Source organism: Felis catus, chromosome B4 (assembly GCF_018350175.1).
Source record: "Felis catus isolate Fca126 chromosome B4, F.catus_Fca126_mat1.0, whole genome shotgun sequence".
In the NCBI taxonomy this organism is placed as follows: domain Eukaryota; kingdom Metazoa; phylum Chordata; class Mammalia; order Carnivora; family Felidae; genus Felis; species Felis catus.
Genome location: NC_058374.1, coordinates 58,211,457 through 58,225,071, shown reverse-complemented (window position 1 = coordinate 58,225,071; position 13,615 = coordinate 58,211,457). Strand labels below are relative to the sequence as shown.

At 38.6% G+C, this 13,615-nt stretch overlaps 1 protein-coding gene across 3 annotated transcripts in view; it reads left to right on the top strand.

Annotated features, from left to right (window-relative positions):
- Positions 1-13,615, top strand: part of BCAT1 (branched chain amino acid transaminase 1) — a 107,151-nt gene that overhangs the window by 74,873 nt on the left and 18,663 nt on the right. For all 3 annotated transcript variants that reach the window (XM_019834701.3, XM_006933567.4, XM_006933568.5), the window contains exons 7-9: positions 5,389-5,531; positions 10,526-10,611; positions 13,268-13,408. In XM_019834701.3, the coding sequence (XP_019690260.1) occupies positions 5,389-5,531; positions 10,526-10,611; positions 13,268-13,408 (370 nt within the window). The remainder of the gene's footprint in view (positions 1-5,388; positions 5,532-10,525; positions 10,612-13,267; positions 13,409-13,615) is intronic.

Here is a 13,615-nt window from a genome sequence, read left to right as displayed (position 1 = left end):
TCTCCAGTATTGAATTGCGCTAGTTTAAAGGATAAACCTGTGACCCTTTGTAAGGGAGAACCAAAGGCAAGAACTGGAAGAAGGGACTAGAGCAGGAACAGCATGCATGCTCTGAATGAACTGTCCCTGGAGGCTGTGTCTCTGGCTGCAGGCGGACAGGTGGCCTTAAAGAGCATCTGGTGCTGGGGCAGAGGCTCTCAGTTGGCTCCAAGGAGTCCTGTCTGGGGAAGGTGCCCGCTTCACTCAAGTGCTGTCTTCATTGCCACAGATTGTAGCCCTACCTGCTGCCAGCTGGCCGAGGGACAGCCCTGCTTTGGCTCTGTCAGGCCGGTCTCATTGGCCATATGTAGCTGGCTGGAAATAAAAGAGCATTTAAAAAGTGTTAGACAATTTCAGGGGTGGACTTGGCCGTGACATGACAATGCCCCTCTGGGTGAACAAGAATAGCCGGATTAACCAGTGTGGGCTCTTCCTTTGTGTGCGTCAAGTGCTGATGTGTATCACAGACACAGGCAGCAGCAGTCCTGGGAGGCGACTCGGTGGCAACTTCTGGGCTGTGGGAAAACATGTAGATTCTGGCAGCCCTGGGAGCGTTCAGTGACATGCTGCTGGGATGTGAGAGAGGTGTTGACAGCTGGCTTTGAACCCTCTATAGTCTTTCTGTATTTTTATTTTTAAGAGAGAGCATGAGCGGGGCAGAGCACAGGGAGAGAGAGAATCCTAAGCAAGCTCCACACCCAGGCAGAGTCCGACTCAGGGCTTGATCCCATGAACCTGGGGTCATAAACTGAGCGAAAATCAAGTTGGATGCTTAACTGACTGAGCCACCCAGGTGCCCGTTTTTTTCTTTCCTACAAAAAAAAAAATTCTCTCTCTCTCTCTCTCTCTCTCTCTCTCTCTGTCAAAAATAAATAAATATTATAAAAATAATAATAAAAGAGAAATGGCAAGTGGGAGGCAGTAACTTACATCTGTCTATTGTTTCCAAGAGGTTCTAAAGCTCCTATGCTCTCCACCCAGAGAAGTGCAAGGAAAACACAGGATTTTGCATTTAGTATTAACCTATTTGGTTGGCAGAGACATTTGGCAGCAGCCTTAGATTTATATGTTATTGCTTCTTCTCTAAGCCAATTCAATAATTACCTTCCAAGATTTTTAGGACCTCTATAGTTAACTGGAATTTATTAAATAGCTGTGGATTCTCCTAAGCTGAAGAACTTTCTGCTTCCTAAGTGAATCTGAGGAAAAGAGAGAAGGATTTTTTAACTTCTAAGATTACTCCACCTGTTTTGAAGCCACCAGCGATAGTAATATTATTTTATATGTAAATATACATAAGTGAGGGAAGTAATACAATGGCACACAGTTGCGGGAGAGTTGTAGCACACTGCTCACCTGTGGTTAGTGTGGAAATCAGCTGTACCAACTACTACTCTCTGGGTCCCCCGACTAGAGATTCTTGTTTGTTTGGTCTCCTCTGTAGCCTCGAATCAGAATATATTAATGTGTAGCCAAAGTTGAGAAGCACTGAGCTAGAAGAAGGTCCTCCATCATAGGAATGTCTTATTCCCAATTTCTTAGTTTCTTAATCTGGAAAGAATGGGGCCTGCTGCCTTCTTTCTACTCTATCTTAATTTTTCCTTTTTCTTTTTTGTTGCCTTGTACTCTCATTTGGCACTTAACTACAAGCTTTGAAGTCAGATAGACCTGGCTTAACCTAACTGCCTTGGGATATTACTTAACTGCTTTAAGCTTCACTTTCCTCATTTATAAAGTTAGGCCAGTGATACCCACCTTACCTGTGAGAATTACTTGGGATAATATAAAGTGCCTACTACCATGTGGTCAACCTATAGAAAGCTCCCAATTAATGTGTTATAACCTGGCAGTTAACAACGTGGGCTTGGTAGTCAGAGATATGGGAGTCATACGCTTGTAATCTGTGTGATCTTACATAATTAAGTACCCTCTTCCTCTAAGTCCTCAGAAGATTATACTTCTGAGTATAGTGTTGTAAGATGATTCAGTGAAACAATGGGCTTAAGTACCTAGTTCCCTGCCTGGCAGGTACTAAGCATCCTGTCAATAGACAATAGTTGATATTCTGAAGCTTGCTTTCTTGTTTCATCTCCTGGACCCTGTCTTTTTTTTTTTTTTTTTTTTTTTTTTAACGTTTATTTATTTTTGAGACAGAGACAGCATGAACGGAGGAGGGTCAGAGAGAGGGAGACACAGAATCTGAAACAGGCTCCAGGCTCTGAGCTGTCAGCACAGAGCCTGACGCGGGGCTCGAACTCACGGACCTCGAGATCATGACCTGAGCTGAAGTCGGCCGCTTAACCGACTGAGCCACCCAGGCGCCCCTCCTGGACCCTGTCTTAAGAGCAATCTGTTGGATTTCACACAAAAGAATTTACTCTTTTGGAGAGATATATTTAATATCTCTTCTCCTAGATATTTATTCCACTTATAATTAAAAATTTTCTGTGTAGACAGTTTTCCAACTTTTTCATTTTTCTCTTTTTCCAAAGACATGTGTTTCTTTTCTGAATATTGGCAGCACATGAGAGGGAACCCAAATATATTATCAAAGTATTCATGACCCGTGGCTATTAATAATACAGTTTACACCTGAGGGAGAATTTTGAGGAAAAACTCATGTGGGGAAAAACACTACCTATATAATATAGTAATCAGTCAATCAGTCAATCAAATAAGCACCAAACAAGTAAAACCCCCTTTTTCTTTCAGTATACTGAAACACTTGAGGTTTTTAAATTCTCTTTCTTGCCCAAGTAGCTTCATGATGCCAAAGAATCATGGTTTTAGTTCAACCAACACCCTCAAAAGTGTGTGTGTGTGTGTGTGTGTGTGTGTGTGTGTGTGTGTGTGTTTAGAAGGTTCTTGGAAAGGCTAGTTATTCATGCTGTGAAAATTCTGTTAATGTTAATAAAGAACATTTTATGAGAGAAATCAATTATTTTTAGATTTGGAAAATCTCACTGGTTGTGTCTATGAACTAGAGAGAAGTCAATTAAAATAGAAGTCATTTTTTTTAAAAAAAACTTAATTTCATTAGGATATAAGAGGCTCACATAAACTGTTTCCTAGCTTTTATTGTTACTGTTTCATTTTGTTCTGCATAACTCTATGCAGTATACAAAGAAAGTATTTGCACTTGCCAGAAGAATTTGTTAAGGCAAAAATTTCAACTGACTTGCTTAAGTTCACACATAGCCAAATAGTAGAAGTACAAGAGCTGTATATAGACCTCCTGGCCCCAAACCTGTGCTCTTTCTATTGGACTCCCCTCTGAAGCCTTGTTTGTTGTTATTAAAACGTATTCATAATTTTAACTCCACTTATTGCTTATTTACCACTAATTCTGAATATGGGTGGCCTAAATTTTATGCTCATGAAATAAAATCCTCCTATGTATAAGTGTGGTATCATCTCCAGGTGCACCAATAAATTTACATTTTATTATCTGCATTTTGAAGGTCTTTTAATGAATCTTGTATTACTTTGATGTGAGTAAACCTCATGACTCAGGTTGCTATACCTATATAGCATAATGCCCATTTTTCATCGTTTCTCTAGGATGTTTTAGTTATTAGTCAATACTCTTTGAGTTGCAAGTGAGAAAACCAACTCAAGGTGTGCCTGGCTGGCTCAGTCCAGTGCCTGCATTAATAGGAATGAGTGAATAAGAAGGGCTTATGTGAGCAGCCTGGTTACATGTCCATCCATTAATTCAGTTGTGCAGGGCGAGGTATTGTGACTGTCACCCCAAGCAGAATGACTTGGCTCCAAAGGAAGGGCCAAAGAGAATATTAATGGGAAGGCAAGCCGTGTAGTTGAAAATGGCAGATAGCCGCCATGAATATGGTTCTTGTGTTTAAATTATACTTCTTTTTTTTTAATGTTTATTTATTTTTGAGAGAGAGAGACAGAGCATGAGTGGGGGAGGGGCAGAGAGAGAGGGAGACACAAAATCTGAAGCAGGCTCCAGGCTCTGAGCTGTCAGCACAGAGCCTGTGCAGGGCTCAAACTCACAAACCGTGAGATCATGACCTGAGCCAAAGTCAGACACCTAACCAACTGAGCTACCCAGGCGCCCCTAACTTATACTTCTAATTAGACATTTTGGTCTTGACCAGATATAAAAGAGATAATTTAAAAGGCCTAGGTGGGTATTTTGTGGAAGATGACATTCATGCTTTGTAGTAGTTATTGTTGTATGTTTGGTTGTTTCTGCTTGTTTGTATGGGAGCAGCATAATCGAAGGATGGGTTTAGGGTTTATTTCCAAGCCCTGCTTGTCATATGGTAGTGCTTTCCCAACTTGTTTGCTAATGTCCTGTGAAAGCCCAGGAAAGTGAATTAAACAACCAGGGGCTTAGGGAGGCAAGCAAACATCACATTTATTTGAGGACTCTTATGTTTTATCGAAAACATTCATCCATATTTTGTAATATACTCCATAATTTTCTCATTTAAGTTTAATAAAAGATAATACATTTATTTATTTTATTATTATTATTTTTTTAACGTTTATTTATTTTTGAGACAGAGAGAGACAAAGCATGAATGGGGGAGGGTCAGAGAGAGGGAGACACAGAATCTGAAACAGGCTCCAGGCTCTGAGCTGTCAGCACAGAGCCCGACGCGGGGCTCGAACTCACGGACCGTGAGATCATGACCTGAGCCGAGGTCGGCCGTTTAACCGACTGAGCCACCCAGGCGCCCAAAAGATAATACATTTAAAATACTAAACTAAACTGCTATCCTAGGAAGATGTACTGTCTTCCTTTGATTTTGAATAAATAGTGCAGGGTGAGAAAAATGGGCTTTTGGAATACTTTTGGCTAAAATCAGGGTTTTTAACATTTTGTTCCACCCTTTGGAGAATTTAGGCATTGGGCATTAGCTATTCCTTGGGTACATTGAAAGGTCTCAACTAAGAGCACAGCTTGGTGCTCTACTACTTAATGTTATTTGATACAAGTTTGGCTAACTCATAGTACTGGTATGAGATTTAAATGAAATAATTCATGGACAATTGCTTGGAACGTGAAAAATACTTTTAACTGTTATCATTAACTTAGCTATTTACCTCTTTTCATTATCTCTACTTTTCAAGTTTGTATTTTGCTGTGTTCTTTGTCAAATGAGTGCAATTAGATCATTTAGCTTCTCTAATGAGTTTCCTTTAACGTTAGGCAGTTAACTAGAGAATATATGTGCATACATACGTGTGTGTGTGTGTGTGTGTGTGTGTGTGCGCGCACATAAAGGAGATGTGCATTGATCACATGCACATGCAGATTGGTACCAAAGTTGAGGGAGTGGTATATTCATAATCAATGTATTTTCTCTGTCTTAAAAGGAATTATGGCTCATCCCTTTTTGCCCAATGTGAAGCAGTGGAAAACAGCTGTCAGCAGGTTCTGTGGCTGTATGGAGAGGATAATCAGATAACTGAAGTTGGAACCATGAATCTTTTTCTTTACTGGATAAATGAAGATGGAGGTAATTCACTCAGATTTCAGCTCTTTGTTCTTTGTCAGTCATTTTCAATAGGGCTGGAAGGAAAAGAACTAGGACCTTGGAACAAGGAATAAGTAGCACAAGTCCAAAGGCTAAGGACCACTGTGCTTTGTTGTTCAAGTAGAAATGAGTTTAAATTTACAGAATTTATAAAGGTTTTGGTTTCGGTTTTTGGCTCTAGATGTGCTTATCATTGAGATGCCAACTTAAGGAATTTAAATCCCCATGATTTGAAGATTCATAGCCTTATCCCCTCTGCCATCTTCTTAATAGCTTTTCTATCTGAAATCCCCTGCATTTGGAGATAGGTCTCAGATCAATTCACCATATACTATATGTATAAAATGTAATAACAAGCATCGTCTACTGATTCTACTGATATGAGATTTAGTGTATTCTATTGCTAGAAGTCTTTTAACAACTGATGCCCTTTCTACATATTTTGATAATATATCAGGAGCCTTCCAGATTTACTCTGGAGCTCAATTTGATTAAAACACACTATTTTTATGGACAAATTCGTCCCTTTTAGGATTGTACTTAGATTCTGGTTCATTCAAGACTGTTAATAGGTATCTACTATAAAAACCAGTTATTTCTATATTACCTAAAATATCCTAAATGCTCATTATCTTTCTTTTCTATTTTTTTTTTTAATTAGTTGGCAGAAACCATAGAGGTTTAGTGAAGCATTGGCAATGTCGATGGTATTGGATTAAATGGCCAATCATGGGGAAAAATACAGATAAAGGCATTTATTTCCATTAGAATTTTAATAGTCACAAAAAATTTTAACTATCTTTTTAGGCTTGTTTATGTTCTTATGCTGTTCATTTCACAGTACTGAGTATAGAGACTAGAAAAAGTTCCCAAACACTTATAAAGTCTGAGTGTGCATTTCAATTAAAATTTTAAGTAAAATTTTTATTTTGAGGTAGCTACAGTAACTTCTCTTGCTCTTTTGTTTTTTGGCTACTAATGTTGGAAAATGGTGATTCACATGTGGCTGACTTCAGAGCTATGCACTAATTTGAGCATTAGTTGTAGAAACTAGTAAGATGAGCCTTATATTCCAGTCAGAGGTAGAATAAATAGAAGGTATGGTGAGTACACCTTGTCCTGGGCTTGACCATTGGTAATCCTTGGCATCTGAAAAGCCAGATACAGGTCATGCTGATTCTTCCATTCCTGTTGTTTATACTTGGCACTATTTAAAAATAAAATTTATACTGGAATATTCGTGATTTCCAAATCTGAGTCATTGCCTATGACCTACCTCAAAAGCTATGCTTGAAAGATGACAGTCAATGTTGCACTCTGTATTTAGGAGATAATAGGTTGATTCAACTCATTCTTTGCACCGCCTGCCCACTCCAACGCCCTTGCCCCCCCCACCCCCAAAAGAAAACCACACAACCCTAAACAAAAACAGTTACATCATACAGAAGTGGTACCATCATTATTTATGGATGGGAGATGTCAAGATTTAAGTACAGTTTGAATCAGAACTCCATGATTTAACCAAGAACACAAGAAACTTGTCCTGGTGAAAAATTACTTCTTATCCAAACAATAATCATGAGCCATTTCCGCCATGGCTTTTAAAGGTCAGAACGGAAATGAGTGAATTTGTCTTCTGACTCTTACAAAATATACAAGACCTTAAGAGTTGCTATTCACATTATGGTTGCCTGAGATAGCTTTAGTCCATCTTGAGGGTGTTCACCTAACATATCAAATAAAATTTGAAGTAAGGGGACAAGAGATGGAATAAATGTTTGGACAGTACCATGAGAGAAGTTAGTAGAATGTAAGGAATAACCTTTAGGCTACAAACAAAAGAAGACGTTGAAAGAACTCTACTCTAACTTCACCATGTGGCTTTAGGAAAATACAAAGAATAATGAGTTGAAAATCAACAAAATACTGATTTTCACAAACTTTGCCTATTGGAGGTATGAGTAGAACTCTTTTAGTAAAAACCTACCTTCTTTCTATGAGCCCCCACACTCACTGCCCCTTTGGGACATGATGGCTGCTGCAGAAAGGTATATAAAATAGATAATCTGTGTTCACAGCACAGTGCTGTGCACAATAACTATCTGTGGCAGTTGGCCTATAACGCATGTGGTTTTGGCTCTAGTAACAGCAACCCTGGTGTTAAGATCACACAGCAGCGATTCTCTGTTTTACTGTGTTGGTGAGTAATTTAACATACACATTTGCTATTCACTGTTGGGACAAACAGTTTTATCTCGCACTGGACTTTGGAGCTGTCCTGAGAATAAGACCCAGTTGTGTGGTTGAGTTTAGAGTTAGTCTGGGAGAACAATCATGACAGTGAATGTTGATGTCACTCAGTCTGCTCAGGCCCCATGAGCCTTCTCAGACATCAGGCATTTACAGACTTTGGAACATTCTTCCCTGGGATGTGGGCATGGCTTGCTCTGTCACTGCTTTCAAGTCTTTGCCCACTTACCCCATTCTCAGTTAAGGCTTTCCTCGAGCATCGTAATCGATTGCAAACTCCCTCCCCCCTGACCCCTAGCATTCCTCATTATCTTCCCTCTTTTTTTTTTTTTCCTTTTTTTCTCCATAGTCTAACATACTATTTAACATAATAATTGTTCTCTACCTGTTAGAAAGTAAACAGGAATTATATCAGTTTTGTTCACTGCTTTATTCATAGTGCATAGATAAGCCAACTGCACACAGTGCCTACCTCGATAATGTATATTTGTTGAGTAGATAATAATTGTGTGTGCTTGGGCACTCATACAAACCCACATTCCCAGTTTTTATTAGAAATTGACTTTGGGATGTCACAGATGACTCCTGCCGTTATTGCTTCTAAATTCTTCAACTCCTAAAAATGATTTCTTTGTCAAAAACAAGTTGTGTTTGTAGGCTCTGTTTTCCTCATGTTGGGCAATCTGGAGCTAGTTCTGGCTCTTGTAAGCATGTTTGTGGTTGCAGAGGAAAATGAATATTTCTCACCCAAATGTTGTCATGTCATCATCTCTGTCTGGCAACCCGAGAAACAGATGTTCTGTGTCTTGACCTTAGGCTAGTGGTTACAGTTTTGGGTGTTAAGTATCTTTCACAGAACTACACTTGCACATGCGAGGCCGCTGTTTTTATTTAACTTGCTGTAGCCTTAGAGCTCAGCAAGCTTTAGGGAAGGTCCAGTTTGGAGGCACTGGAAGTATGTTTGTCTATATGTGTGGGGTATATGTGTGCACACACACACACACACACACATAGAAATCCCTACACTTATGTATCCAGCCAGCTAGCTATTGCAAAGCACAGGTTTATTTTGAGATCAACACTTCTAAACATGACAAAGAGTAGCCCTAAGAACATTGCCAAGAACAAATTTTCTTCTTTCCAGAAAGCGGTTTTCAGCAGATGATTTTTAGAAACAAACTTGAAAAAAATCATACTGCTGTCTCCTAGCAAAGAGGATTATTCATTTATTTATTTTTTTTATTCAGAAACACTTATTACATACCACCCTAGGCCAGGCACAATGCCAAGTTTTAGGGACACAGGAATGCATATAGAGTTTTGGTCTTCCAGACAGCTTGCTTTCTGGGGATGTCTGATGTAACCACAGTGGAGCAGGTGAACCCAGACCACAGTATACGAAAAGAAAGGACAGTGGTCTCAGTGTTGGGCCACTTAAGTTGTGATCCTGACTGTCCCCCAGTGTTACCAATCTTGCAAGTCATTTATGTTTACAGAGCCTCTGTTTTTTTGTTTTTTGTTTTTCTGTAAAATAAGGATTGTATGAGGTGACTTCTGAAGTCCTTCTTGAGAAGGTTCGAGCCCCACATTGGGTGTAGAGATTAAAAATAAAATCTTTAAAGAAAATAAAAATAAAAAATAAAATTGTTGGGGGGAACTTAAAGATACCAGTGTGATTTCTATAGTTTTTGCTACCTGGTGATCCTCTGAAGCATACCTGGAATATTTCTCTGCAAACACATAAGTAACACATCTGCTACAAGGTTCAACATCTTTATTAAGTGATTTAAGGTTTAAGTTTCGTACTAGATTTAGATTCTAAATCTAGACGTGGGGAGGAGAAGAGAATGTTGAGTACCAGAGATTTTTTGTAAGGAGAGCTTGTGTGGTTGTCGGATCACACAGACCATTATAGACAGATCAGCATGCCAGCCCTCATGTCGGTTAGGAATGCATGTGATCACTCTCAAAGATGACCGGTGTCTCACCTTGGCTCTCTGTGAATCACCCATGGAGTTTTGTTTTGGGTTTTGGATTTCTTTTTCTCTTCTTTTTTCTTTATTAGCCACATACATACTCGAGCCCATCCTGAGTCCATTAACATTTGGATCTCAAAGGGTGAAGTCAACATCTCCATATTTGATGTGGATATGCCTCCAGGTTTGAAAATCACTATAAATAGACTTGTCTATGAAGGGCAGTCTGGAAGCAGTGACCAACCTAAATAAGCATACACACTTCTTGAGGATGGGTTTTCCTCCACAGTATTCTTACACGCTTGGGTAATGACCAGTGTTCCTAAGATCTATCTACATGATTCTAATTAGTAGCCAGTGTTAATCCTCTAAGGTAAATTTAGCTTCAGAACTTTCCTCTTAGTATTTGTTAGTAGAACATCATCTCAGTTTTTCCTAGTTAAGGATAAATTGAAGATGATTAGATGAGTGACCTGCTTTCTTCTCCTTCTCCTTCTTCTTCCTCTTCTTCTTTGTCTCCTTCTTCCTCTCCTCTTCCTCCTCCTCTTCTTCTTCCTCTTCTTCTTTTATTTTTTTAACGAAGATCTACCTGAAGTGTGAATCAATTTGGGAAGGTAGACAAGGCAGAACAGTAACATCATATTCATGTTTATTACTAGCAAAGTTGCCAGAAACAGTTTTTAAAAAATGGTTGTTGATATAAGGCTAATGTAGTTAAAGTTTGAAAATATTCCAATTTCTACTTGACAGAAGAAGAACTGGCAACTCCTCCGCTAGATGGCATCATTCTTCCAGGAGTGACGAGGCAGAGCATTCTGGACCTGGCACGCAAGTGGGTGGGTGCCTTTCACGTGAACCACTTTAGAAGCATGAAACAAAAAGTCATCAAAATGAGCCCGGCTTAGTTCCATCCAGTGTTATCTAATCTTTAAATCTTAACTTGAGTGGAAAGAACTCTTCTAGAAGGCCAATATAGAAGTATTGTTTATAGGAAGGGCAGAGAGAAAACAGTTTGGCAAGTTATCCTAGTGAAGCAGTATTCTAGTGCTAATCACAAGCTCTGTAGCAGGTGTCTCCTACCAACTCACCTGGTTTATACTTCATGTGCTTCCATTTCGCCAGGCCTGAACTTTTCCAATCTAAGTGTGTTGTTTCCCATTCCAATAATTTGTAGTTCTTCCCTTCCTCTATTTATTCCAGTGTAACCATGCTAGTCACAGAAATTAAAGAATTTTACTGACATAAATGTTTACTAACATAACTTTATTAGTTTGGCTGCCTATTTTCTCCCTCCTTCCTGCCCCCTGTCCTCCCCAATTCACATACATGCTTATTTTAAAGTCAAAACACTCAAGCAAATGTAGTTGTTTTCAGTAGAGTTTCTGATCTGTGTGACACAGGCAAGCATGTTAAACCATTTGGTATTGAAATGACATTTATAACATACTCAAGATGAATATTGGATGAGTTGGTTATCTGGCAAAGGTTCTTGGATGGAACTTTTGACCCATGTGTTAAAATGGTCTCCATGGGACATGAAAAGACTTTGAGCATACTGTGGTCAAACAGTATTAATAGGACAAATGTTTAGAAACGCACATATTACCTAGGAGAGTACTACCATACTTTCTCTGGAAAAAGCTTTGGAAATAAAGGAAATGTGCTATAAATAATTCTACAAAACCCTGAAGTAGACAAGACCCAACTGCCACATGCTGGCTGGCACATTGGGCATGACATTTACAAACTGTTGGTATAATTTCAAACAGCTTGCCCTGTCCTAAATATGTTTGCAGTTGGAAAGATGTATTTTCGAAACTCAGTAATTTTTGTTTTATTAAAGAAAAAAATCAACCAAGTACAGAAGGTTTGATGACAAGTTGCAAGTGGAAATGCTTTCCCACACTAATGATTTGCTAGCATGAAATTAGTTATTATGAAGGAAGTTTTTCCTTGACTCCTTAGCTGTAATTTATTTTAAAAGCTATTTTAAAACAGTGAGACATAAATGCCAAGAGGCATGTGGGGGGTTACCATTACTTGCCAGACAGGGGAAATTGTCCAAAGATAAGTAAGGGTGAGCAGAGGAAAAACAATTCTGTTTATTTACAAGAGATTTTTTTTTTTTTCCCAGAACACAGAGCTCATCTCATTTTCAGTTAACTTGGCTGATTTTCTGGAATTTATTTATTTATTTATTTACCTTTGAACAACATAATTGAAATTCCAGACTGAGATAAACTGAAACTTGCAAAGAGCCATATTTCTGTTGTAGACATATTTTCCTACTCTCCCAAATCATACTTACAGCATGATGCCTTCTTCTAATATTTTGAATCTTGCCAAGGGCTCTGAATTTGATTTTTATCTATCGTGGATCTGTAAGTTTTAAAAAATACTCTTCTTAAAAAAAATTAAGGTCAACAAAGGATGGATAAATATTTTTTTAATAAGTTTGAGACAAACTTTGAACCTTAACCACTAACATAAAAGAATGAGAATTAATACAGATTAAAGAATGAGTTTCAAAAGATCATTTATTTAAGCAGATAGTTTAAAAGCATCAGCTTTCCCCCCCCCCCCCAATTTCCTATCTTTGAGCAAATAAAATGTTGAAATAGTTCAGCAGAGTTGATGAGGTTATGCCAGTAATTCTGTGATGAAACTCAACCCAATAGGATACTAAAGAGGAGCAAGGGGATTTCTGCTGTAAAGACAACTGAATCAGTGAATTGAGGAAAAAAAGGAATATCCCATGCAATTTCTCAAAGTCCAAATATACTTTCAGTGTTTTAAAATAATGAAATAGTTCAGATAGTTAAACTCAGTCTATGTTTTTGCTCCATAGAAGACCTAGTAGAGAGTGGAGGAAATTTAGAGCCAGTCAGATCACACCTGAGTTCAAATTCAGTTTCTGCCGTTTACTAGCTATGTGGATTTAGACATGTCGCTTAGCCTCCCTTTGAACCTTAATTTCTTCATCCATATAATGGGGATGATAATACCCACCTTAAAAATGAGAGTAGGAGGCATGCAATGGGTGCTGAATAAATAATTATTAATATTATCTAAGAATATGTTCTCTTTTGTGGTAAATAGGGTTCAAGACACTGTTAACATAGAACACACATTAAGTAGCACGGGAAGTGCCTTATCTTGTGAGACTTTAGGCATGGCAACAAATAAAAGGCCAAAAAAGCTGGCATGCATTAAAATATACCCCGTATTTTGTAGTGATGGTGTTACGTTATACTCTGATCGTCTTACTCTGATCATCTCGTTTGGCGATGCTGTGACCTTGGAGTAGATTGCTTAACACCTCAGCATGTTTACCAGTAAGGTAGTGGTGCTCTCTTCAGCTTTCCCTCAGAGGATGATTCTCACATGATTTGAGTTCAGAGTGTCAGGTTGAAAGGTTAAGTACGCCAGGGCTTTTTTTGCATGCCTTTTCCTTGCAAATGTTAATATTTCTATTTTTTATATTCCAAACAGGGTGAATTTAAGGTGTCAGAGAGGTACCTCACCATGGGTGATTTGACAACAGCCCTGGAGGGGAACCGAGTGAGAGAGATGTTTGGCTCGGGTACAGCCTGCGTTGTTTGCCCAGTTTCTGATATACTGTACAAGGGTGAGGTAAGAGACAATCTCTTCACCTCCTGTCATTTCCAAGCATTTGCCTATAATTTATTTAATTCTTTAAATGTGTAAATGAAATGGTAGTTGGACCCAAGATGCAAAGGATTTTTTTTCTTTAATAACTTGGCAGTTTGTCCCAATGAACCTGTATTACCAAATTACTTACTCTCATCTTTCCAGCAATTTTGTGCAAGCTCCAGTAGG